Source organism: Chaetodon auriga, chromosome 18 (genome assembly GCF_051107435.1).
Source record: "Chaetodon auriga isolate fChaAug3 chromosome 18, fChaAug3.hap1, whole genome shotgun sequence".
Classification (NCBI taxonomy): domain Eukaryota; kingdom Metazoa; phylum Chordata; class Actinopteri; order Chaetodontiformes; family Chaetodontidae; genus Chaetodon; species Chaetodon auriga.
The window spans coordinates 17,873,702-17,899,768 of NC_135091.1; the positions used below are offsets into that span (position 1 = coordinate 17,873,702).

The following is a 26,067-nucleotide window of genomic DNA, read 5'->3' on the forward strand; positions in this document are numbered from 1 at the left end:
GTAGGGTTATTATTTAATGCGAGTTAAATAATAATAATAATAATAATAATAATAATAATAATAATAATAATAATAATAATAATAATAATAATGGACTTTAAAAATCATCCTGCAGTGTTTGCCTGACACTGTACTGGGTTAAAGCTGCAATAAGCAATTTTCACCACCAGGGGGCAGAAAATGTAGCTCTTTGCAGTTACAACTATAAATGTATCAACAAGATCAACATGTTAATATTACCCTATTTATTTACACAACCTCATGAGATTACATGGTCCTGGAGGCACTAGTTACAGGGGACTAGTCACAGGGCTTGTTAGTAACAACAATAGCTGGCGAGCTAATGGCTAACCTGCCAGCAAGTGCAGTCAAAAATTAGTCACAGCAGTCAAAAAAGGCCCTTTTTCATTGGACTGAGTGATTTGAAAATATTGCTTAATACAAGTGTGACAAAAAAAAAAAAAAAAAAAAAAACTCGAAAGCATGCTGAAAGAGTTGCCATCTTACTGCTGTGGGATGACACTGGGCCTCACACAGGTACAGCCCACTGTGATCACCTCCGTCGCCAGTCGGAACTCATACTTCCTCTTTTCCTTTTTCTCTCTCCTTCCTCTTTCGTTATTGTGCCTTTGCCTTGGGACCCTGGAGTGGGATGGGGACATTAGTGAGGGCTGAACATACACAGATGACATCATTATTAGATTATTGTATTCAATCAATTTGGACTGTGGATGTGACAAGAACGGACAGAGAAGAAACAAGAAAATCTTGGGAGAAGCCAACCTAATTAGTTTGAGGGTGTTCCCATTCAGTTCAGTGCAATGAATGCAAATTCAATTAAAAATGCCAAACCCTTGATACTGCTTTCATTATGTATCCAGCAATACACTTTTCATCATGCATCTGTCCAGACTTCAGTTAGAGGTGTTTACGCTGTGTTTGACGATGGATAATAAGCATCTAATTATTTCAGGTTTTCATATTCCAGCTGTTTCAAGCCACAATAAAAAAGAAGTGGTTTATCAGCTATGTGTCTGATAATATACCAATATCACGCCCACAAAGATGAATGTTTTCTGTTCTGAAAATCCCATCTCCCTCCTGCAAAACAGTGAACCTGTGCCTCATTTTGCACTGGTAGGTATGCATTAAGAAATAAACGGACATACCATGAATGAATGCCTGCCCTGATTATGTCCCACCCTAGCTGCTTGTCTCAACAGGAAATGCATCAGATTAAGAGAGATAAATCCTCTCCAAATTACATTTCACATTCATTGTTAGGCTGACCCAAGACGACCTCAAAGAACTTGCTGTCATTTTGAAGTGTGCACAGAAGAACGATCTTTGCACCGTCACAAAACAGAAGCAGGGGCAAAAAAAAACAAAGACTGCAGTGGCTCACCTGTGGAGCACCAGGACCTGGTACTTGATAGGTTTAGCCACCAGGGCTGCATCCTCTCCTCCCCCCTGCAGGCTCAGACAGCCTGAGGTCAGGCACTGAGCATGAGCGATCCGCCTGGGCAGGCGAGACGCCACACAGGATTCTCTGGACAGGGAGGGGAAAAAAATGCATTTAGAATCAGGATCAGAGGATTTAAAATTTCAAAACTGGTAACTGAATGACCAAAGACATGTCAAATAATGTTTTAAAGCATGCAGCGATGCCTCACCTATATGTCCATGGCGACAGAGACATGTTGGCGATGGTTGAGGCGGACATGCTAGCGATTTGAGACCGCACTGAAGGATCCAGGACCAGTCTCACAGTCCTGCCCTGTAAGTTGGTTCCTTGGCCCAGCTGCACCGAGACCGCCTGGCCTTTCCTGGTGGTATGCAGCAGCGTGGCCAGGCCCAGCACCAGCAAAGCTCTCAACACCTAAACACGAGACAAGCCAGAGGCAAAGAACAAATAAAACAAACAGAAGCGAAAGAGAAAGAGCAAACTGAAGTGGGCTAAAAGAAAATGCTTCATTCACTTTTAGCTCTTTGAGTCTCTGTTGCCACCTCTTGTTGGGCTGAAAGTCCACTTGTCTGATCAGTGTGCGAATGCTTGGATGGTATTATTGATTTTTTAACGCTCTGAATGACAAAAGGTTTCACAATCTTTCATTTGCTTCTCAATTTTAAAACCTACGTTCGTTCAAATGTAACACGGTGCACTCAGTTTCATAAAATCAGTACATGTCACGATGTGTCGTGTTGCTCTGTCTGAAAAGTCATCACAGAAGTATGAATAAGCGTTAAAGATAAGCCCTGCTGGAGAACTCACCTTCTGCATGACTGTGTTGTTTTGCCTGCAGAGCCCAGCTTAAACTGTGAAGTGCTGCTCCGCTGTCCTGCCGCGTCTCCAGTCTCTCTGTGTTTATATACAGGCCGGCTCTGTGTGCGTTGGCAAGATCTGCGATGTGTTTCCGTTATGACTGTCACTGATTTTACAGATACACATGTTGATCTGTAAACACGATAACAGTTTGTCTCTGTGGTCAGCATTTCTTTCTTTGTCCGCGCCCATTTGCATCCACTGTGCATGCATGTTTCTCATTGTCTTGCATTTGGTCTTAACAGCAACACACAGCTCAAACATGCAAGGAGAAGTCTTCTCACGCTCATCTTTTGTACCTTTTCTTTGGCGATCTCTTTAAAAAGTATTACACCTTTTACCTGACCCCATTGTGACCCTATCAGTATTAAGCCACAGCCCACGGAAACAGCAGTGTAATGAGTCAGATGACACCTTCAAACGTTTGACCTGTCAAAAGGTGTGAAAATGTTTTTTCCATTGGACCTTATTCACGTGGCGGTGAAAATAGGACACAATTTCTTCCTTTAATGGCAAAGAAGAGGACGTTTGTGAGCGCACTGATGTGAAAATCTGCAACTTAAGCTGCAAAATTTGCTGCCAGTGTCCAAACAAACCAGAGGTGATTGTGTCAGGCCAAATGAAACAAACAATTATTGCAATGCCATTTTTAAAAATCTGGCTCAGATCTCAATTTAAAATGAGTTAAACCTGCAAGAAGAACCCATTTCTGAAAGCAGAATAATATATCTATATATTATATACAATTCAGTGGCTTCAGAAAGCCCTCCAACAGTTTAGAGTGACCCTCTTGTTACATTATCCCACGAAGAAAACAACAGACTAATCTTTCTAAACTGCGTCTGTTTTTTTTTTAATCCGAGTCAAATAAAACTTGACTAGAGACTCCACCTACACCCTGCCACCCCACACGAACAAATTTAGGTCAAAGACATGCTTGACGTGAAATGCTATGGTTCTGGTAATAAATCAGCGTGCCCACTCATCGAAGACAAAGCGTGTGATAGCATCTTCTCCCTCCATGCATCATATGAGTAAGGAGCCTGTAAACTGGAGCACAGCCGTACTGGATGTGAAGAGAAATGGTTTCAGAATGAGATGCTGAAGCAGTTTGACACCATTAGAACTGAACTGCAATGTGTATGAACAGCTGATTATAAATCTTGACATTTGATAAGTGGAGTTACGATGAAGTGGTGCTCCAGCTGCAAAAATCCTTTTGTGCCCTAGTCTATTTAAAACAGATATCATCTAATGTGCCAATGGTCCTGTGAACTAACTTGTAATAATCCGTCTGTGTAGCCTTGAGTGCTGTCACGCTGATCCGTTTTAAAGGGTCACTCCACTGATTTTACATGAGGACCAGTTTACCCCTCACACAGGACTCACTTGCAACTTGCACATATTTTTCCTGGTACATATTTTATAGCTCTGGCTCTCTCTCTCTCTCGAAGAGTGGCTGTTATTCTTTGTTTAAATACTTAGTTATAGTGTATTATTTTATTATATTATATATTATAATACATATTATATAACTATACAGTTTTATTCTCATCCTTATTCTTCTTTATTGTGTATATTTTATGTTTATGTGTATGTTTAACTTGCTGCTGCAACAATAGAATTTCCGTGTGTGGCACTGTCCAATGTTTTCTGTGGATCTGAAAGGAGCTTTTTAATGTCTTAAAAAAATTACTCCGATGACATCACCAGGGTTTACCGTCCTTTTGGCTCTGTTTTGGTCTCAAGGGAAATTATCACCCTCCTCAGCTGTTAGTGAAGTTGCTGACTTGGTGTTTGTGGTGAGCAGGAAGCATACAGTGGGTTTATCAAAACCATGAAAGCAGCTTCCTGCACAGCCTGGAAACTAATGAGACTGAACGGCAGAAATGAAAGACCTAAAACCAAAATAGTGTGCTAAAAGATGCTGAAATGCTCTGCAGAGCTGCAGAGTTTGACCATGATTTTCTGTGGGTTTGTTGCCACAAGTCACCACTTTCACATGATTCATCATTCGGTCGATTGCTCATATTCAAACATTGACTGGCACAGCTTTAAAGATGACTGTTTTTGATTAGATACTGTAAGCATCTACTTTATCATTTGAACAAGTCACTCAGCCTGTTTTTAGTTTTCTGCATTCATTCTTTCCTTCTTTTCCATATTCCTTTGCCAAATATCACTTCCTCTGTTCCCATCTACTCCCAGTGAAGAGCTCTGACAAGCCCGTCGAGTGTAGCTCTGTCAGCTCTACATAACAGCGAGCGGCCTTATTTCCCAAAGGTGAAGTTTGACTCAACACCAAGTGACAGAGTCAAGTGCAAGATCATTTATTTATATGGCCACTCATCGCAAGTATGGCACATGTCTAACTACTCCATGAGCAATCACAGGACGGCGATAATGGTGCACCATGCAGCAAATTAACGGGAGAGAAGAAAGCAAAGCACAAGAGGGAAGTTAGAGGGAGATTACAGGCCAATGCAGAGCTGCTGATGTTTGATCCTCACAGAAGACAAAGTGTCCTGTGATGAAGTACATCGGGGTGCAGTGGTAAAAAACTAATATGTAAGAAATCAGTTGCAGCTGATGGATGCTGACATAAAGGTTTATTTATGACTGATTTGGTGCAGACAGATGAGAGTGATAGATCAAGTTTAGTATCATTACGTTAGAAAGAAACAGCTACACAGTCAAAGAAGGCGAGAGGCAGCATGACAGAGAAACTCTGCATCTCATTGTCTGTCCTTGTCCTTATCTGATGCATCTCATCAAGAGAGAAAATCAAACAATGATGAGTTCGCACAGATTTCCTCAGCAAACTTACTATAAAAGTTCCCCTCGTAGGAAATGCATGGGAGGATCAAACATCAGCCATCATGTATCAGTCTGTAAAGCTCAGACTGATACTACTGTGGATGAAGTAGTACGAGTGTTTGTAAGCTGCCTGTCAGGTCTGCTTCTGTCACGCAGGACAAATATTAAGTGGATTGAAATGAGGAAAAAAGGTAAATATACGTAGGTGCTTCTCTGAGCTTTATTTTCGTCTTGAAGTAATAGCTGTTGAACAAGTTCAGCAGTTAGCTTAGCTTAGCATAAGGATTGGAAAAGGGGCAAACAATTAGCCTGGCTCTGTCCCAGGGTGGCAAAATCCTTCATAAAAGCACAACTTGTCGTTTTCTACACTTTTGTACGAATGAAACAAGACATAACGTGTTGAATAGTGTCCTTCAGAGGAGGTAGCTGGCAGATTTTGTTATCTGCAGAGAAAGCCAGGCTAGCTGCTTAGCCCTGGTTAGCTAAGCTTAGTCTTTGTGCTAAGCTAAGCTAACCAGCTGCCTGTTGTATCCTCATATTTATCAGACATACATGAAAGTGGGAGCTATCTTATCACCTGTGCAAGAATGCAAATAAGTAACAACTATTTATAAAAACTAATAACTATTTTTTCCCATTTTTTTCAACCTTTATTGAAACATAACATACAGAACAAACAAAAAACAACTCTCTGCATTTGCATATATGTCAGAGGGACTACAGGTATTGTTTGACTTGCACAGTCTTCAGCTTTTTGCCTGTGATTCGTGAATATGAAATTTGCTCCAAATAATAAGCAAATGAATCAAATACAACTTTGAACAGAGCTGTCTCTCAAACAATCACAGCTAAAGCCTGCTGTTTTTTTCAGTCTGCTTCACATTTTTGAGACTTTAGAAGACCACACGAACCACTCCAAAAGGTTAGGGCCGTCCTAAAACGCAGCTGTAAAAGAAACTAAAACTAAACTGAAGCTGAGGTGAAGCATGTGAGGAAGGCGCTTGGCTTTTGTAACCATATGTGATATGAGTCAGGCGTGGGTGGAGAGCGCTTAGGTCGCCTTATGTCCTGGATGATGGCGCCTCTTGTGTGGTTGGTGCATTATGGGGCCGAGTGTGGGTGCAGCAGTGCTGTGTGGCCCCTTCACCTGAACTATCATCTAACTCGTGATTAAGCCGATTGCTCAACTATTTATTGGGGTAAAGAACTGCAAGGAGGAAGGGGGAAGCTGACCAGTGATTTCACGCTGTGGGACCTGCCTCCTACACAAAGCAAGGTCTGGATTCATTGGGGGTTTCAAATAAAGTGCTTCTTGGAAACACGAATGCAGAAGCAGGAAGAGGACTAGTCTGAGAACAGCTCTTCTCGGAAAACCTAAAATTACCGAGTATTTTGGACCATTTTTCCATTTTAATACAACAAAAACAAAACACACCCAGGGTTGGTCGCCTGCAGAGCTTGAGGGGTCACAATACAAATGTACCAGCATCAGGCCAGCAGTGATTCCCCCAGGATGCAGGGTGATACTGTACATGTGTTCACAGTGTAGTAGATTCAATAACACAGCTTGTTTCTCAAGCATTACATTTTATTTTCTTAACACACAAGCACAGTTATTTAACAAAACTTGTCTTCAACTATATACAAATCCATAAACTGATGTTCAATCACACCAACAGCAGTCTGATGATACACAGTCATTAGAAGTACTGAACACACACAAGTGCAAAAAGGTTTAAGACTTGGTCTTCTTGCACTGGTCTTGTTATTAATATGGTTGATGAAGCAATCTGCATCCAAATCCATCACAAGCACTGTTTAGAGTATTTTTGTCTGCATCACGTGTGGAACTGTAGATTACATGTCTGTCTTTATGTTTTGACAGAGCGACATTAGACTGCATTTTGAGCAAAAGATGAAAAGCAGGACGCACGAATACAAATGACTATGTACATTTGAATATAAACCACCGTCTGTTTCAGAGTCTGTAGAATCAGTTTCAAAGTGCTCTTCCTCAGATGAGGAAGACGATGTCGTCAGCCACCATGACCTGGTTGTCGTCCTGCATGCGAGCCAATGCGGCACGGACCTCCGGCTCCGAGAAACGATTCTGACGCTCCTTGTTGACGCCGTCCATCAGGGTCTTCATCTTCACGGACTGAGCGTGAGCGGACTGGAACACTGCGAACAGGGATGACTTGAACTCCTTCAGCCTGGTGGAAGAAAGCAGCAGAGATGTGATCACATTTCACAGCGTGACCGACACGTACGCGATACACTGAGCACTTCTGACTATTTGAAGCTGTGTGAATCCATCACCCACCTCTCTGCAGAGACCTCGCTGTCTTCAGCCTGTGACGTGGTGTCCATGGCCTCCTGCTCGTCCCGCCGTGGCTTGGCTGGTTTCGGGGTGCCGGCCTGAACTGAAGACGAGCATAAAGGCCAATGTGAGAACTCAAAGACATGCAGAGAACATCTAAAGACCTGTGTGCTATCAAAACAATGTGCTTGGCCGTGCATTGGCTTGCGTGTTCTTGAAAATAGTTGCATGTAATTCATAATGTTGTTTGTCAACAGGAGCAGCACGACTCTCAAAAATACAATTAAAAATGGACAAAGTGAAGACGAGCGTCCAGCAGTGACTGGAACGAGTAACTGATGGTATGAAAACAGACGACAGCAGTGTGATGCTTACTCTCAGGGACATCCTGCTCTTCGCTGAAGTCATACGGGCTGTAGGGCTCGCTGCCCTGAGAGCCACGTCGCCCCCTGCAGGACACACAGGTTGGTGTTATGAATGATCGCAGCTTGTGTACTGTGTACTGGGAGATGCGGAGTAAAGTAAGGGCAGCGGAAAGTGAATCTTGGTGTTTACCTCTTCTTGGCAGTTCTCTGTGAACGCTGAGTGGACGCCTCCTCTTCCTCTTCCTCCTCTGAGCCAGAGTCCCGCTCCTGTCTCGAGCGTTTCTTCTCTTTCTCCAGAACCTGCAGAGGAAAGCAGACGGCCCAGATGTGAGCTTCGTTCACATGACTTCACGCCGGTGTAAAAACGCTGTCCCTCCATTCTCCAGCAGCACGCACCTTTTTGAAGTACGCGAACTGGACGAGCTCCACGGCCACCTCTGAGTCCTCCAGCTCCACGGCTTTGCTCATGCGCGCCTTGGCGTGCGCCGTGGACAGACGAATCAGAGTCTCCAGCGTACGGGCCGTCACCGGAGAGGTCTGAGGAGGAAGAGGAGAAGGAGGAAGAAAATCAGAGCGTGTGACAGACTGAGAATGAACAGGTTCGATCAGCTTCAGTCCGTGTGGATATTCGATAACCTCTCATGCTGCTGCTCACCCTGGCGATATCGGCACCCATCTGCTCCTGGCTCCTCAGCCTCGAGTACTCCTCCGCGATGTGATTGGCCGCCTCCTCTGTCAGGACAGGCGTCACAGCCTTAGCGATGTGGATGTACTTCCTCATGAACTCCTTACTCACGATCTTATCCCTGAAACAAAGGAAACATTTCAGTTTTGTCGTTTTCACACATCAAAAGTGAAAAGGTGGATGTTTCCTGACGCTGTGCTCATACTTCTTTCTCTTGCTTCCATGCAGCAGGTTGTTGTGTTTCTCGTAGATCTGCAGCTCCTCGTGCTCTTCTGCTATTGCGTCTGGGTCCTCTGTGGCCAGCACGTCTACTGTCCCACCCAGAGCCATGGCTGGACAACAAACCAAGGACACAATCTTTTAACCAAATATCAACTCATTACACAGACTACAGTCTGAAGACGTCCGGCTGCACAGTACCTGCTCCCTCCTGCTCACGGGGGTCGCGGTAGCGGTGCATCCTCAGCACGTGATCGGAGATCTCGCGGTCCTGCTCGGGGTCCATCTGGTCCAGCACGATGAACAGGAGGTCAAAACGTGACAGCAGGGAGTCCTGCAGGCCGATGTTCTCCATGGGGGTTTTATACTGGTCGTACTGCACAGATGGAGCAGATTAAACAAAAACACATCAAGATCAGCTGAGAGCTCAGCAAAACGCACACAAGTCAGACAAGCTGTTAGATGAGCTCCTCACCCTGCCGTAGACGGGGTTGGCGGCCGCCAGCACAGAGCAGCGGGCGTTGAGCCGGGCGTGGATGCCAGCCTTGGCAATGGTGACGCGGCCCTGCTCCATCACCTCGTGGATGGCCGTGCGGTCCATGTCGGACATTTTGTCAAACTCGTCGATGCACACCACGCCACGGTCGGCCAGCACCATGGCGCCCGCCTCCAGGCGACGCTCACCTAAGAGAGAAAAAGAAACATTAGAAGCTGGTGAGCTGATGGTGTAAGATACAGGTCATACCAGGAATGCCAAGATCTATGTGTGTCAGAGCTGATGCATTTGTACATTCCTGTGTGTGTGTGTGTGTGTGTGTGTGTGTGTGTGTGTCGTACCGGTCTCCTGGTCCGTGGTGACGGCAGCAGTCAGACCCACGCCAGAGGACCCTCGCCCTGTGGTGGGGATGGCTCTGGGCGCTGTGTGGAGGACATAACGCAGCAGCTGGGACTTTGCGACTGACGGATCACCTGGTAAAGAGAGACAACCCGCGTCAACCACCGTCGCCCAAACAAGCTCCCTGGTCCAGTGAAGACACTGGTACAACAAACTGTGGTACCGATGAGCAGGATGTTGATGTCTCCTCTGATGCGCGATCCGTTCTCCAGCACCTTCTCCACGCCGCCCAGCAGCATGCAAAGGATAGCCTTCTTTATGTACTCGTGACCGTGGATGCTGGGAGCGAGGGAGCGAGCCAGCTGGTCAAACACATCCTGAGGAACAACGGAAAAGGAAATTGATTTTCTCATTTAGCTCAAGTGTCGTAAGCTCGGACAGCTGCGAGCAACCAGGCGGAAAGACTGCAGCCTCACCCTGGAACGAGTCCGGCTGAAGTTCCTGATTTTGGCGATGTCGTCCACCGAGAAGTATGGGGACACTTCCTTGCTCATCTGCTTGACGTGGCAGGCGATCATGATGGTCCTGAGGAGAAGAGGGTGGAAAATTAATCCTCAAGAACGAGAGTCAAACCAGCAGCTCCAGTGCACACGCTACGCCACCTCACCTGAAAGTGCCAGAGGTGAATCCGCCCTTCTTGCCGGGCAGGCAGCGGTACGTTCCGATGACCTGCACTCGGTCTCCGGGTTTGACCATATCCACCAGGTCGTTGTCCAGGATGATGTCCACAGAGCGAGGCAGCTGGCCAGCGGGGGCTTTCTCTGGCATCTCCTGCACCGTGATGGTCTGGTGGTCCTTGTAGATGGAGAGGCCGAACTCTGTCTCCAGAGGGTTGTTCTCCTCATCCTGTTCACAGCCGGAAAAGCAGGAAAACATGAAACACAAAACGACGACCATCACCATTAATCTGGGCAGTGATGCCATTTCAGCACCATTGAGGCAGAAATCAAACATCTGAGCTCCTCTAGTTACCTTGGTGGGGTAAATGGCACTGGAAGGGAAGGCATCCAGTGAGGTCATGTCAGTGTATTTCCTCTCCATTGTCTTCTTGGTGGCCGGGCAGTAGTGGACGCTGCGCACTACTTTAGGACGCACCAGAGAACCTGAAGACGAACAAGGAAATGATAAAAGATAAACTAAACGTGTTTAGAAACAAAGAGTGCATCTAGTACAACACAGTCAAAGACAAGTAGTGATCAGCAGGGCCCAAAGAGGACGGAAATAAACTCACACTTGGTGATGATGCCCTCCACACACACCATGCTGCCCAGCAGGCGGGAGGTCAGGGTTCGGGGGGTGACGTGCTTGGAGCCGAAGCTGCCCTCCAGACCGACGTAGAACTCCTCGTACTGCTTGGCGTAGGTGGCGTCCACAGAGGCCACCAGGTCCTTCAGAGCCCGCTGGAACGCCAGCAGCTCCTCGAAGGCATTGCTCATCAGTCTGGAAGAGGCAAGGAAACATTTGGGTCATGGATGGAGTCATGATTTTTACTTTTTATTCCAAGTGATGTGACCAAAACACTGAAAGCCAGTCAGCTGGTTCTACTGGTCAATGTGTGTATTCAGGGTCTGTACAACATGCTACAGACCACTATTCACTTCATGCATCCAATACAACTAACCCACAACACAGTGTGATGAAACACGACAGTTTTAACATCAAACCCCTGTAACCTCATACTTAATGTACACTTCAAGCTTTTGGTTTGTTAAAGAACGTGATTTTCATGTTTTGAAAATTACTTTCAGTCAGTTTCCATGCACGTGCGCGCGCACACACATACACAGACTGTCCCTTACTTTGCAGCCCGGGCCTCGTTCCGTCTCCTCAGGTCGTTGATGTTGACGATGAGTCGAGCTTTATTCTCGCTGATCATGTCCCGGACTTTGCTTTGGTAAATCCCCTGGTCTTGCTGCACAAACCGAGCAGAAGATTAGTGTTATTTTATCATCTTTATTTTCAAGAAACTCGATAACGCTTTCACTGGGCTTCAGGACAAAGCTGCATCAGCTCACGGCTTACTGAACACAGCTGGCTGGACTCAGATCAGACTTAACTGTTACACCGAGCTTCATATGAACGTGGAGCACTTGTACACTGATGTTTTTTTTGACTGTCAGCTGTGATATTTTTGCTAACGAAGGTTCGTTCTTTTGTTGTGGCCGCATGCTCATTTCACCCACAACAGGGCGTTTAATCGCGTAAAAGTCAGACTTACATCGTCGTCCAGAAAGTCCAGGTAATCCCTCTGCGCCTCCCTCATCTCCCGGTCATCTACGACGTCGGTTGCCATTGTGAGCGATTACTTATTATACTGAAAAAGCTTCAAATATCGCACAGAGCTTCTTCAGCGTGTCTGCTCCGCTACCGTCAAACCACACAACTGAGGAGATTTCGCGCCACTGCGTGCCGGCGCAGGCAAAGCGTAAAACGCCATTGGTCAACTCGTAACGTGCTACTTAGCATAGTCGGCGGGTAAACGTGGAGCTGTCCAATAGACTCGACCGTGACTCCGCGTGACCACGCCTACTAAAGAACTCGCGCGAAAACGGAGCAGGAAGGGGCGGGCTGTAGAAAAGGAGGAAAAGCCGAGCAGACCTGACCTACCCTGTTTGTCCAGCAGATGGCGGCATAAACGGCGACTTCTAAAGGTCTAAATATAAACTTTTTGATGGTTAATTTGTAAGTTAATGCCCAAATCTTTACTCATGTTAAATTGTATGGTTTAATTCAGACAGACAGGATTCAGCAGTGTCATTATTTAGGATTCCTCTATATCGATCATTGAATCGTTAATGAAGCAAAGAGAGACCATGAAACAGAGGCTTAGACATACATGGGAAATGGGATCTGCAATTATAACTAGGGATCTGGATGATGGCAAAAATTCCGGAAGGGACTGTATTGTGAATTCATTTTCATTTACACTAAAATATAAATGGAAATAAAACTAAATAAAAACTCTTTACTTTTCTATTGTTGACAATCGGTCTTCATCAGTTCAGTTGCTGTCAAAATATTCTGTTCATGCCACTTGTAGAGATATAGAGATTTAGTTTATGATAGATAGATCTGCTCATGATAGTTTGCTCGTTTTATAGGGAGCCTCCCAACTGCATACAGACACTGCAGTAAAAAAAATCACCCAACTTTTTAAAGATGAGAGAAGAGATCCAATATTGTTAGCAAGTTGAGTTTTTAAAGTTTTTATATCCAATAAATTGTAATACATTGATTAAATGTACTAAAGTTCAGAATAGTCTACCAATAGATAAGCTATCACATAAAATATGACTTTTTAACTTCTTGGGGTCTGTTTTTCCACATCAAATTAAATAAAATTCTGTTTAGCAATTCTAGTCTTTAAATTCATTTTCAGACACTTGGGGAGGACTCAGATAAGCTCTACCTTGAACCAATAAATCCCTCTTTAACCAACATTTCTAATGTATCTTTAGGTTCAATCATAATAAAATAACTATCATTTGGGGCATCATATGTTTACTGGCACGTGCACTGCTGAAGTAAAGCAGCCCAACTTAGTTTTGATCATGGATAGAGCACATATATGAGTACACACTACCGGACAGTAGATGGAGACACACATGCAAAATGAAACATGCATTTTATCTTTTTCCCCCCACAGTTTTATCATCATTATTAAGGCTGTGCCAAAACATCCTGTCTGACCACAGTCGGTATAAACACAACTCACTGCTCCAAGTGTCTATTAAAACTGACAGAGAGATACTACTGGAAAAAAAAAAAAAAAAAAACTTTTCGTTTTCAAAGTTATAAGCGTATTTAAATGTCTACAGGGATGAACTATCATTTGTGATACTGAAAAGGACTGATAAGAAGCGTACCATGTGCTTTTCCGGTCATTTTAACCCCGCCCACACTCCCGCGCGCCTCCGGGCTGTCGGGTCAGCTGTGTTCTTACCTCAAGATGTTCTAGTTACCTGAGTGCGTGCGCCTTCAAGGGAAGCCTGCAGCGCAGTTAGCCGATGACTTTATTCCTTTACCAGAGGCGCGTCAGGTCGATACAAACAGGTGAGCTGATGTTTCTTCCTCTTAGATCTTGTCTACAAAATCCCGCAACTACACCAACTATACCTCACAATGTGTTAGTGTGGATGTTAATCCTTACCACTGTGACAAATTCCAATGTTTATTCTGTCCATTTTCAGTGTTGACATACAGGATAAAATGTGTGAAACGTTTTTCTGGTAAGGAACAGTTTCTTTGTCGCAAAATGAGGACGGATTAAAGAAAAGAGCGTTTTAATGTGTTGGTTATTTATAGGCTAAAAATGCACATGCAGCAGGTTTCATAGAATTGCAGTCACCCGAATTTGGAAGGGCCAGAGGAATAATGTTTTCCTCAAAGTCAAGGGGAAAATGGTGGGGGCTTAGTCTATTCTCAGATGGGTGGTTGTTTGCCCTGTTGCCCCCATAGGTGCTCATTTACCTGTTTGGCAACGGTTGTTTACATTCTTCCCTATGTGTGCATGCCAAAACAGGAGGGTGATGGTTACAGGTTTGACTGCATGCCTGCTTGTCCCATATGCATGATTCATATGGAGAAGAATGTCTTCATGCAGGCTCCTATGTTGTGTGTTTGTTTTATGACTGTGCAGACTAATGTTTTAATGGTAGTGCCAAAGGACTGCAGGTGAAAATGAGCTGAAATAGTTCAATCTGGACCAAGGTGTAGAACCAAAACATGAACATCAAATGGCAAAAGAGCTGCAGCTGCAGTTTCAGGGCTCACAGAAACAGTCCTGCTTTGTTAATCTGTCTATTGACACTTCACTGCATGTGCTTCTGGCTGGTTTGTGTTAAGTTTTAGTAACTTTCTGTCCCCATTTTAATCCCCCTTCGAGTGTATGAACTTCACTTTCTCTTCATCCTCCATTCTTAGATCCACATCTTCACATCTCTGATTCACTGAAGAGACTGATAGACTCTAAAATGACATGAAACTCTCCATCTCAATAACACTTGGCATCATATCAAAGCACATTGCGGGTTCCTGTTAAGTTATGAACCATTCTAAGGTCTTTCCTCAGTTTTAAGTATTCATTCAAAATGAACGTCTGAAGTAATTCTGTCTTTTCTTTTTAATTTTTGTCTCCCATCGGGCACCCTGTCCTGCAGTCCCCCTCTGTCTGTATTCCGCCTCCTCTCCCTCTCCTCCACCCATCACCCAGCTATGCCGGGCGACATTCTGCAGTGGCTCAGCACTTTGACCCTCAACCTCAAGCACCTTGGCCACCTGCCCCGGTTCTCGCACCTCACCCCTTTCTCCATTCCGTCACCCAGCCCCACCGTCACCGCCTCTCAGGTTCCCAGCCTGTTCCGAGAGCCCTACATCCTGTCGGGCTACCGTCCCATCCAGCAGGACTGGCGTTGCTACCTCCTCAGCCTCTTCCAGAGACACAATGAATCCCTGAATGTGTGGACCCACTTGTTGGCGGGTCCTGTGCTGCTGCTCCGCTGGTGGGCCAACGTAGGCGCCCTGGGGTACACCTGGGACGCAGCCTCTCTACCTCTGAGTGCCTTCCTGGCGTCCTGCCTCACCTATCTGTTCTTCAGCGTGGCAGCTCACCTCTTCCAGTCTCACTCTGAAAATACACACTACTTCCTGTTCTTCATGGACTACGTGGGTGTAGCTGTGTATCAGTATGGCTGCTCACTTGGACATTATTTCTACTCGTCAGAGCCAGCGTGGAGAGAAAGCTGCATTGGGCTGCTGTTTCTGCCTGGAGCTGCCTTCTTCGGGTGGCTCTCCTGTGCAGGCTGCTGTTTTGCTAAGTCCAGGTACCGGCGGCCTTATCCTTTACAGCGTAAAATCTGCCAGTTGATCCCTACCACCCTAGCATACCTGCTGGACATCAGCCCCGTAGCCCACCGCCTGCTCACCGTCTCCTGGACACAGGAGCCCTCGCTGCCCTTCCACGCCCTCCAGATGGCGTCGTTCCTGCTGTCCGCCCTCTTCTTCTCCTGTCCCATCCCTGAGCGCTTCTTTCCCGGCCACTGTGACTTTGTGGGTCAGGGTCACCAGATCTTCCACCTGTTTCTGTCCCTGTGCACCGTGTTCCAGCTGGAGGCTCTGTTCCAGGACTACGCCGGGCGGAGGGATACGGTGGTGAAGGTATTTGGAGAGCGGCAGCTGTGGTGGGCTTGTGTGTCCTTCCCCGCCCTGTTTGTGTGTTGCATCCTGACAGCATTTATTACAATGTGGCACTTGAAAAAGCAACTGGGTAGACAGGGTAAGCTAGAGAGAGACAAGTGACAAATTGAAGTGTGTGTGTGTGTGTGTGTGTGTGTGTGTGTGTGTGTGTGAGAGAGAGAGAGAGAGAGAGAGAGACAAAGGCCTTGTGTTTAAATGTACAAAATGATATAAATGATGATGATAATGAATAAAGCCATCTTTGTCAGTTTTTGTCAAGCGTGAATCAGTCTGTCTGTGAAAAGTGTGATTGCTTCTAATATTTGAACAATAAACTGAACGCCTTTTCTGGTACAACGAACAGGTCATCTGAAATGTCCCACGGGTTTAACTGCTGATTCAACAAAGCGATGGCTGCCTCAGTGGACTCCATAGTTTGCTAACTATGGCTCAGTACAGTTTTCCACAGTGAATCATCCTCCCTTTAATTGCTGCTGATGACGGAGGGTGTTCTGAGCAGAATGCTGATGAAGAATATTGGTCAGAATCAAACCAGGACTAAACTCATAAACATATATATAGTAAATATATGTAGAGAAGATGCATTTTCAAGCACAGAAATCAAGCAGCTGTGTATTCAAAATTCGTTTGCTGGCCAGTTCTGGACAAACAGCTGCTCCAAACCTGCTTCTCAAGTTTTACATTTGCCATAAAGGCTGTCAGCTCTCTCCGGTGAGCAGCAGTGTTTACATTGAAAGACTGAGTGAAAGAGCAAGTCCGGATTATGGTGTTCACTAAAGTGGTGCAGCCAGATAGTGGGATATGGGTGAACAAAGAGGCTAGTTTAATACTGAGGCAGGGGAATAGACTGCACGGAGAGAAGTTGGCAGAATGGTTTTCCACTTGGGTAAAATCCCTCAGCAGATCCAAGGGGGTGGAAACGATGACATGGAACAACACTGCTCTGCAGGGGCAACAACAACGACTGCGTGGTTTTTGTTTTATTTATCTGCCCAATCAATGACTCTTAATATTGAGATTCAATATAGAACAAAAATCCTATAGTTCTTAAACTGAAGGATTTTGACTGGCAGGAGTGGGAACGGATGACAGACTGTTTTATCTCAACATCATGATATTTAGTAGACTGAACTCAAGCCAGATAACAGCAAGACCAAACACAATGTAACATTCAATGGACAGCATGAGATAACATAAACAGAGAGAAATGGAAAAAGTTGCAAATCCTTGGCAAATGCTGAATATTTAGAAGAGCTGACATAAATTAAGGGTGTTTAGACACTGATGTTGAACTCAAATATATCTTGCTGACTGTGTTTGTCTACACGGAGGAAAGCAGGCTGTGGTCAGTGTGTCTCTGTGGTTTTGCTTGTTCATTATTAGGTGATACAGACTGTATTTCGGGCGCATTAAGCTGGTTGCCACACCCTTTTGTCCCCAATATGAAAGGACTCTGAATGAGTTTCAATGGCTCTGAGTCACTGTATGACTCAGAGCTCAGGCCTCATTCTAAAGGAGCAGTTCAACATTATGGGCAATGTGCATGTTTGCTTTGTTGCTGAGAGTTAAATGGAAAGGTTGATACTGCTCTCATGTCTGTCTGTTAGCTTAGCTTAGCATAAAGGCTGAAAGCAGAGGGGAATGGCTAGCCTGGCTCTAACCAAAGATAACAAAATCTGCCTCCCAGCACTTCTAAATCTCACTAATCCATAGTTTATACCTCACCTGTTTAATCTGTAGACAAAGACAGTGTAAATATGAAAAGTTGTGGTTGTGCTGTTCAGTTTTTTGGCCAGTCGCAGTTACCTTCTTGAGCTTTCAGGTATGTTCAGACCAATATATTAAATTGAATAATGAAATGTGTCTATAAATGTGTTATTGTTCATTATTTGGGATAGTCTGTGCGATGGTGCGTTGGGCCCACTTTCCTCTGCAGGGTTAAGCTCAGCTAGCATCAGGAAAGTTATCATTTTTTCAATTTGGACACAAATAGAGATTTGTTCGCTGAGTTTATTCCTATATGAGCAAATTGTGCTTTCAGGATTATATTGCAAATATTTGAAATTGGCAATGATTCCTGCAGGCTTCCTTTCCTCCGCTGTGAAAGTGTGGCTATTGATTTTTTTCTTTGTGCCTCTGAGCAAATCTCAAACATCCACAGAAAAGGAAGGAAATTGCTGAGAGCTATAGATTGCCTGTTCTTCAGGGCTTCAGAAGATGATTATGACAGAATGGGGCTGTTAAACAGGTAATGGGCGTGGGCGTTACTTGGTGTCCTTGTCACCACTAACAAAGAGATGTGTGTGTAATCTTAAAAGAGTCAGGGGTGGTGCGGTATGCCAGTGTGGATGTGTGTCAGGGTAATTCAATGCAATTGTTTCTCTGCCTTACCCTCCAGTATGTCTCCCCAGCTACAAAACTTCACTTCATAGTCATTGAAGAAATAGTTACATTTGTGGAAATCCAGCTTTTTTTGCAGAGAGTTAGATGATACCACTATATGTCTAAACGTAACGACTGGAAACAAGAGCGAACAGCTTGCCTGGCTGTGTCCAAAAGCTTGAAAGAAAAAATTAAAATAATTACTGAAAATGCAAAAATGCCGTGTCTTGGGGTGAAAAGAGTAGAAGAAATTATATGAAAGCATTTAATGACTTTAATACAGTGTGAATGCACAGTTACATAATTGTCTGCTCCGTTAGCACTGAATGGAGTAATTCCACTGACCAGGCAGTCAGAAAAAAGGTTTCAGGGCTGATAGCATTATTGTGCAGGTGTGGCTGGAAACATGCACATAACTGACATTAACATTCAGTGCAATTTTACACCACGCTATGGTATGCCGCCCTCCTACACCTCCACACAAAGTAGATCTGCTTCTCTTTGCTTTGGGTTGCCACATTCATTTGCTCGCGAGCCGTTCATCCCAGCACTCACCACCACAGGGGTAACTTTTTTACATTTACATTATCCCTTAGCTTCATGTCTCCACTTTGACATTTTCAAAGAGATCAGCTTAAATGTCTTCACTTCCATGTGCAGAACTCAAACTGCACCTCTGAAGTGCAGTGATCCATTTACACCGGTCTTATTCTGCATCCAAACCCTGCTTTGCATTAGAACAATGGTCCTTTTTTTTCTGTAATAACCCCCTTGTGAGTATCATTTCAGCTCCCAGTACAGAGACCAAGAAAGAGAAACTAATCCGTACTGCAATAGAAGTGCATTTTCCAGTGTCATTTACTGGGAATGTAGCATATATCCATCCACTAGCCAACATGGAATTAAAGATATAAATGTGCAACTGATTATAGATGACCATGGAGTTCTATTATAGCTTTTGCATGAGCAGAAATACCACATAAAAAGAGTGTTTGAGAGATTGTGATAAGTACTGTATAACTCACAACTCAGTAATGCAACACAACAAACATTTGTGTGTGAGTGGTTGTATGCCTGATTAGCTTTTCCCAGGCAGGCAGCCACACAGCACACACATGAATTAACATCAGTGTTTGGTTCAGCTCTCAGGTTTTTCCCCCACAGCAGGATTTTCAGTGTAAGTTTAAAACATGTCTTCTATTGATTTATTGGGCTTTTTCACCATCTTTTGAAGTTCTATCATTTTTTGGTTAGAAGACACATTCCGACATTCCTGGAAGTCACAGGCGTGTCAGGTGCCAGCGCGCTCAGGTGCAGATGTAGCGATGATGAAAAACACAATGGGCTGTCTATGGGCTCGTGTCAGCACCTCCTTCATAACAAGACACCAATGAAGTGAGTCCCTCCCTCAGCCGTCTGCCTGCTGTGAGTCCCATAAAGCAAAGGCAGCTGAATGACTGACAGCAGTATTTGTCAGAGCTACGACAGAGTCAATCAGCTTACAACGTAAGTTATGAAGCCTGTATTTTACCTTTTTGCTGTGCTGTGTGTCATTATGATTTTATGCTGTTTTATTTTTAAGAATATGAACATCTGAAAAGTGCCTGACTTTAATATGTGCAATGCTGTTTTATTACCGGGCATGATCAGGATGTTATGACTTAGACTTAGACTGCTTCTTTATTGATCCCAATTTGGGAAATTATTTTGTTGTAGTAGCAAACATACAGGCAAACACAAAAGGTATCATTGTATCAATTATTATCGAATGGAAAAAACTCATAGCCTTTTCCCATGATCCACTTTGGTTGCTCATGAACAATGTGTATGTGTATTCTGTTGACACTTTGCTGTGGTGTTTCTACTCTTCACAGAGCACTACGACCATGGCTCCAGTAGGGATGGTTGGCATGTTGGGTTGGGTTTCATCCCCAGAGGTGGGCGTCATCTCCCTCGTCGTCTTCCTCATCCTCAGCATCACTCTCGTCGGCCTTTGTACCAGCTGTCACAGGTGAGGGGAACGTGATGATGAAGAGAGACGTGAATTTAAGTATATTTAGGTCACATTATGTCACTTTTCCTTCAGTATGTTTCCATTTGCACTCCTGAACGCTGTCAGTTAAAGGACTTAAAAAGTGTGTCAACTAACGTATGAGTAATCATGACCGACAGTGGCACTGGAGAACTGGTCTTCCCCTGTTGGGAGTGGCTGATTCACTTTCCTGCCCCCAGCCTTGTGAGGCTTTAATTGCTATTTATCACTTTTCAGCAGCACAGAACAGAGACTTGTTCGACTCGATAGGTGGTTTTGGATGAAGGGTGTTGCCTCCTTGAAGAGAAGGAAGCAGAGAAGTATGTGCGATTGTAAAATATCATTCTAGGGCTGAAGCAGTTGAGCCAAACAGGCTGGGCTTGGAGCATTAATCTGCCATAGTATGACGGTCCTAATAACATCTTTGTGTGATTGTGTGTGTGTGTCTGTGTGTGTCTGTGTGTGCGCGCAACACATGTGGGTATTTTATTACATTCGCTGTGGCTGTCACACCAAACATTCCTGTGACAGTGACACAGAGGTGCTGTGGGGTGAAAAAATAGTCTTATCTCCTTCTGTACATTCCAGGGCTTGTTTGTCACTGTGAGGAATGAAACCTGAATGGGACTGGAGTGATAGATAGGAATCATAACTCGTAACTCAGAAAAGTGCTTGCATACTCAGAGGGAGTGACAACTCCTCTGCCAATGTGTGTTGACTGAGTTAAGACGAGCATCAAGGAATACTACAAGGAAGACATTGAGGGGACAGCAGGATTTGTGATCTGATACACTGATAAGTGCTGAGAACAGTTGCTGAGGGAGATCCATTACTATAAATGCACAAATAATATTTTCTTTCTTTTTTGGGAGCGCACCAGAGCTGTTTTATGTCCTGGCCAAGTCTTGTCCAAGCAGGTCTCAAATAAAGTCTCACGTCTTGACAAAGCGAATCCCAAGTTAAGTCTAAAAAGTAAAGTAAATGAACAGGATTTAGGCTGAAAACAGTGAGTCCAGCATATTCTAAATCTTTTTGCTGAGACTTTGTAAACCTGATTGCAGCTTGAAATTACTCAGTTATCTAATGACAGTTTGGCCGAACAGAGTCTTTCCAAAACTTCAGCAGTTGAATGAGAAATTCAGCCTGGGCTCAGCTGAGCCACTCACGTCTAATTGGCCTAATCAAATCCAACTAAGTTTAGGCATAAATAGGGATTTACTGTACACTGCAGTGCCCTGTTGAATGGTGCAGTGAAGCAGGACAGGAGTGCTGAGGGCAGCATGATGGCCATTACAGACACAAAGCCATTTAGGAAGGAGAGCAGGGGACTCTGAGGCCAAGCGTACCTGTGTGTGTGACGTGAACCAGGATGATGAAGACAATAAGGATACAAACTCAGAAAAGAGTCAGAGACAAAACAGGTGACAGACAGACAGAGTTTTAAAGGTCTCAAGCCATAAATCAATCCTACTGCGCATATGGAAATTGGAGGTGTACACACTGATAACACACAGACACCATCATAATACTTTACAATGTAACTTAGTCAAATAGATCTAATTTAAATGTGTTTTTCCTGGTTGTCATCCACAGGGGCAGCAGCAACGCGTACGACGTGAGCGACTCAAAGGTATGAACTGGGTGTGTTTCATCTTCCTCTTTCCAGTTTTTTCTATCAGTCCGTCGCTAAAGACCTCTCTCCATTCCATTCATACAAAAGCACCTTCATTATCTAAATGTAGTGTGCAGCATCTATTGCAGTGCATTAGCTGCCGGCTGCCAGAGCAATAAGTGGCTGATTATCAGTAGTGACAGATCAGCTATTGGCCTCATTATGTGCAAACTTTGCAAAGTCATGAAAATTTCTAATAATGTAAAGTTTTGCTGAGAGACAGAATTTTGTCAGAATATTATTAGTGCATCATCTCCATTAGTTTCCGAATATGATCAATGTCAGCTTGAATGACAGCAGTTTTGGTTGTGGAATACAGAATCAGTAATAACAATTCAAATTGTACCATAACATATATAAAGACAAATGAAATGGACTTTGGAAGTTGGATGTTCTTTCATAGGGCTTCCCGATGTTCAAGGGCTCCTAAAGCAAACACATTTTCCTCTGCCTGAGGATCCTAACTAACTAAAAATCGTAGCACTTCACCTTCAGGCAGGAAGTGAAGTGTCCTCCCACTCAGTTGAACTCTCTCTGACGTGCTGTCGCTTTATATCCAAGATAACACCACAGGCATGGAAGGAGGAAACTGTGGCCACAGCCAATCTGCAATGAAAAATAAATAAAAACATTGCTGGAGATGTGAAATTGTTTTGTTCCTCTCTAGTCGCTGTTACTTTCCTGTGTTGTGCCGAGAAGCTGTACTGTTTTCTTTGAGAGTTTGTTCGGCATTACCACACACCGAGCATAAAGCAAGCTCCCACACATCCAGAAACATCCTTGATAAGCTTCTTTCACCATTTCCATGTGCGTAATATATTGTACGTGCTATCTTTATCTGCAAACAGCAGCAAGTCGAAAGGTCTCAGCATGCTTTGAGGAAACTAAAAAACTGCAGGACCCTAATGCTGAATCATTCAGTCTAACTCAGTTGGTAAAAAGCTGGTTATCTTGCGTTAGGTGTTTGTGTTACTGACATTTCTCCTGCAGAGCTACAGTACTAAAGCTCGGGCTGAAAGATTTGCACTGTAGCACCATGAGCTAACATTGACATTAGCTTTTATGACTGACGGGCTAAACTGCTCCACACCTGCACACCAATTTAAAGCCTTGACTGTTACAAACTTTAAACGACGATAAGAAGTGCTTAAGGGTTCAACAGGGGAATTTTGACAGCCTCTGTTCAGCAGCCGTCGTGTACAGACAGTGGCATGCAGAGAGTCAGCATATTAACCAGCCAACAACCAAGATTTTTTAAACATATTTGCCTGTTTTTTGCCCTTTGGCCAGCTGTTTTGGTTAGCTTAGTGTAGCGTAAAGACCGAAAACAGAGGAACACGGCTAGTCTGGCTCTGTCAAACGGTGTCAAAATACATTTACCTGTACTGCCAACGCTCTCTCATCAACACATTATATCTAGTTTATTGAATTCATGCAAAGAACAAAGAGTAAAGATGACACATTTTGGTTTTACAGGGGTAATGGGTTGGACTATTGCATTGTTATGCAAAGCTGAGCTAAACCACTGCTTGCTGTAGTTTCATATCGACCATATGAACATATATAATGTATATAGATTAGGTCCTTAATGTCCTTCTAACTCTTTCTGTCTTCCTGTATCGCAGACTGATGGAGCAGGAGGAACCAATGGGGCCATTGGCATGAAGACAAGAGGAACCACCGGTGAGTTCTCTATAAATGGAAACAAATTTCAATCAAACGTGTTGCGTTTCACTGACATTTTCTCATCTACATTTCCAGACCCAGGGTCTGTAAACTGGAGGAGCCATAAAGACATGCCAGCCAGCACACTAGAAAGACCTCATGCATCCACCAACTAAGCAGCCAGTTCCAGTCCTGAACACCAACCTCACAGCCACATCACAAACGCACCACAGAAAACAGAAGCTCCCAATTTCCAAGGCAAGAAAGAGACAACATCCCACTGCACAGAACCCCAGAGTTCCACACTTTACATTGTTCCAAATGGACAGATGGATGGAAAAAGAGAGGACGGGTAGGAGGGAAAGTTGGCCCAGACCTCTGCCAGCCCGAGCCACCATCCACACCTAGTCCTCATGACAGGCTTCACTTACACGGATTACAGAGCCTCTTTTTCTTTTCTTTTCTTTTTTTTTTTTCTCATTTATGGCATCTGAATTCATCTGACAAGACGTTTTCATCTAAAGACTATTGACTCATCTGAGCAGTTTACATTATGTTTTTAAGGTTTTTTTTTTCTTTTCTGTCATTACCTACACAAGAACTGTACTGATCATTCACAAAATACTCATCTGGCTTGATTTACCCCTGAGAGAGTGAAAATCAGCCATGATAAACTCTGTAATCAGTTTCAAAGTCATGAGAGCAGCAGATTTGCTGGTGTTCATCTGCGATGAGTTTATTTGGAGTTGAGATATTAAGAGGTGTTGATTTCAGGTTTATTTGTCCAGTCTTTTGGGTACTCCAAATCTAGTGTGGCCGCTAAATTAGCCATGTATCAAACTGCCTCTGATCAGCGCTTACTCATGTTAATTGTTAACACCGGTGGCTTTCCTATCCAGCCTACTCTTTCCAGGATGTAGATGAGGTTAGGAAAGTACTGCTTCCCACTATCAAGTGAACCCAGTATGTAACTGTCATGAAGCTGTCTCCTGAGTAGAGCGCAGTGGAGAACAAAAGGACCATAACAGTGACTCTTTTAGCTTGTTTATTACAGATTGTGTTTGCTTATTAGTTTGATACTTTGTGAAATACACTTATTGGCTTTCTTGTATGGAGTTAGATGAAAAGATGCACATCACTGTCATATGCGTCCATTAAATATGAAACTACAAACGGTTAACTCAGATTAGGACAAAGGCTCGAGGCAGGGGAAAAGTTTAGCTGGTTTAGCTCTGTCCAAACTGGTAAATAAATTACCCACAGGCACCTCCAAAGCTCACTAATTAACACAGTATGACACTTGTTTAATGTGTGCAAAAACTGAAGAGTGAAAGTGTAGTTTTACAGGCGTGTTATGTGCTGGAACCACTTCTTGGCAGTGCCAGTGACTTCCTGGAGAAATCACCTCAAGGTTGACAAGGAAGTCACTGCACCTCGCTAAGAAAAAGTCTGTCACATAGCCCCCACCTGATAAAACACACAACATTTTTACTCCTTGGTTTTGCTACAGATTAAACTAATGATGCACAACCTGTTAATTTTTCAGCTTTAGAGGTGCTGGCAGGCAGATGTTTTTACCTCTGGACAGAGCCAGGCTAGCAGGTTTCCTGTTTCCAGTCTTTGTGCTAAGCTAGGCTAACTGGATAGCTTCATATTTAACAAAGAGATATGAGTGTGATATCAAACTTCTCAGCTCACTCTTGGAAAGATAAGCCTATTAGCATTCTTCCCAACATGCCGCTATTCCTTTAGTATTTTTGTCAGCCGTTTTCAAACTGCACCTTCCTGTTAGATTTAATATTATTTGCTGTGTTAGTCCTACCACTCCTGGCAGCCATGGTTTCCTCTCATGTCTGTACCATATGAAAATAAATGAACAGATTCTTCAAACTGGCTGCAGTTTTGTAATCCATCACAGCGGACGGGAATTCAGGTCATGAACAAAGCAAGTTTCATGAGTCTGCTAACTGATTTACATACTGCGTGGAAGTCAATGGAAACCAAAGGGCAGGAACAGCGAGAGAAATGCATCCAAAAAACACAACAGCAGGGTTAGCAAATGTAAGGCATGATTCACAGGGGATAAAACATGCAAAACCAAGCTTTTTAACAACACTGTTGCTACTGTTGTGCTGGGTGGGATAATGGAGGATACTCTTGGTTATGTACTGTATGTACTGATGCTGATAAAATGTGATACAGGGGGATTTTTCTAAGCTTCGGTGCACTTTGATTATCAGTGAAGGGATCAACTCTGTTTTTTTGCGTTCTTAAATTTTTGTTGCAGTGTTTAGCAGTCCCTGGTCTGCTCAGCTGGTGCAGAGAAGTCTATGCTGCAGAACTGCCTTTACGGCAAACACGTATGACATTCATGATACTTACTGCCCTGTTTGTCCTGGAATCAAAGACAGCTGAAAAGCAAGCCCTCCACCCTGTCCTGGTCGATTGTGATGAGATGGGAGTGGCACCTGGGCTGACTGAGAATTCAAAAAGTGAA

At 44.1% G+C, this 26,067-nt stretch overlaps 3 protein-coding genes and 1 long non-coding RNA gene across 5 annotated transcripts; 2 read left to right on the plus strand and 2 right to left on the minus strand.

Moving 5' to 3' along the window:
• Positions 1–503: 503 nt before the first annotated feature.
• On the minus strand, positions 504–2,354 carry il17a/f3 (interleukin 17a/f3). Its single transcript, XM_076756020.1, has 4 exons — positions 2,273–2,354; positions 1,674–1,879; positions 1,406–1,549; positions 504–642 (listed from the first exon to the last, which is right to left on the minus strand). The coding sequence occupies exons 1-4, from the start codon at positions 2,279–2,281 to the stop codon at positions 504–506; spliced, it is 498 nt and encodes a 165-aa protein (XP_076612135.1). The 5' UTR covers positions 2,282–2,354.
• A 4,359-nt stretch (positions 2,355–6,713) lies between these two features.
• mcm3 (minichromosome maintenance complex component 3) lies at positions 6,714–12,009 on the minus strand. The gene is made up of 17 exons (XM_076756326.1): positions 11,843–12,009; positions 11,424–11,536; positions 10,856–11,064; positions 10,597–10,727; positions 10,232–10,470; positions 10,041–10,149; positions 9,788–9,941; positions 9,567–9,698; positions 9,205–9,413; positions 8,931–9,105; positions 8,716–8,842; positions 8,481–8,631; positions 8,222–8,362; positions 8,016–8,125; positions 7,836–7,909; positions 7,464–7,563; positions 6,714–7,353 (listed from the first exon to the last, which is right to left on the minus strand). Exons 1-17 carry the CDS (start codon positions 11,915–11,917, stop codon positions 7,155–7,157), a joined length of 2,448 nt encoding a protein of 815 aa, XP_076612441.1. The 5' UTR covers positions 11,918–12,009; the 3' UTR covers positions 6,714–7,154.
• Positions 12,010–13,556: 1,547 nt separating this feature from the next.
• Positions 13,557–16,035, plus strand: paqr8 (progestin and adipoQ receptor family member VIII). Of its 2 annotated transcripts, XM_076756455.1 has the most exons (3): positions 13,557–13,677; positions 13,815–13,853; positions 14,147–16,029. In XM_076756455.1, the coding sequence occupies exon 3, from the start codon at positions 14,839–14,841 to the stop codon at positions 15,919–15,921; it is 1,083 nt and encodes a 360-aa protein (XP_076612570.1). In that variant the 5' UTR covers positions 13,557–13,677; positions 13,815–13,853; positions 14,147–14,838; the 3' UTR covers positions 15,922–16,029. The 2 variants fall into 2 exon arrangements, with proteins under 2 accessions (XP_076612570.1, XP_076612568.1); XM_076756453.1 differs by lacking the exon at positions 13,815–13,853 and having other exon boundaries at positions 14,784–16,035.
• A 3,629-nt stretch (positions 16,036–19,664) lies between these two features.
• Positions 19,665–26,017, plus strand: LOC143336218 (uncharacterized). Its single transcript, XR_013078511.1, has 5 exons — positions 19,665–19,707; positions 20,076–20,212; positions 21,827–21,863; positions 23,531–23,588; positions 23,667–26,017. It is a non-coding gene; the product is annotated as an uncharacterized LOC143336218 (long non-coding RNA).
• The last annotated feature ends 50 nt before the right edge of the window (positions 26,018–26,067 follow it).

Excerpts from the sequence above, each read along its gene's own strand:
- il17a/f3 (XM_076756020.1), bottom strand. Across the intron at positions 1,550-1,673 it reads CTGTCGCCATGGACATATAG|AGAATCCTGTGTGGCGTCTC; the intron begins GTGAGGCATCGC and ends CTCCCTGTCCAG. Across the intron at positions 643-1,405 it reads CAGGTCCTGGTGCTCCACAG|GGTCCCAAGGCAAAGGCACA; the intron begins GTGAGCCACTGC and ends ATCCCACTCCAG.
- mcm3 (XM_076756326.1), bottom strand. The coding sequence starts at position 11,917 with ATGGCAACCGACGTCGTAGATGACCGGGAGATGAGGGAGGCGCAGAGG. Across the intron at positions 9,414-9,566 it reads CACCACGGACCAGGAGACCG|GTGAGCGTCGCCTGGAGGCG; the intron begins GTACGACACACA and ends TTTCTCTCTTAG. Across the intron at positions 8,363-8,480 it reads TGGGTGCCGATATCGCCAGG|ACCTCTCCGGTGACGGCCCG; the intron begins GTGAGCAGCAGC and ends CTTCCTCCTCAG.
- paqr8 (XM_076756453.1), top strand. The coding sequence starts at position 14,839 with ATGCCGGGCGACATTCTGCAGTGGCTCAGCACTTTGACCCTCAACCTC.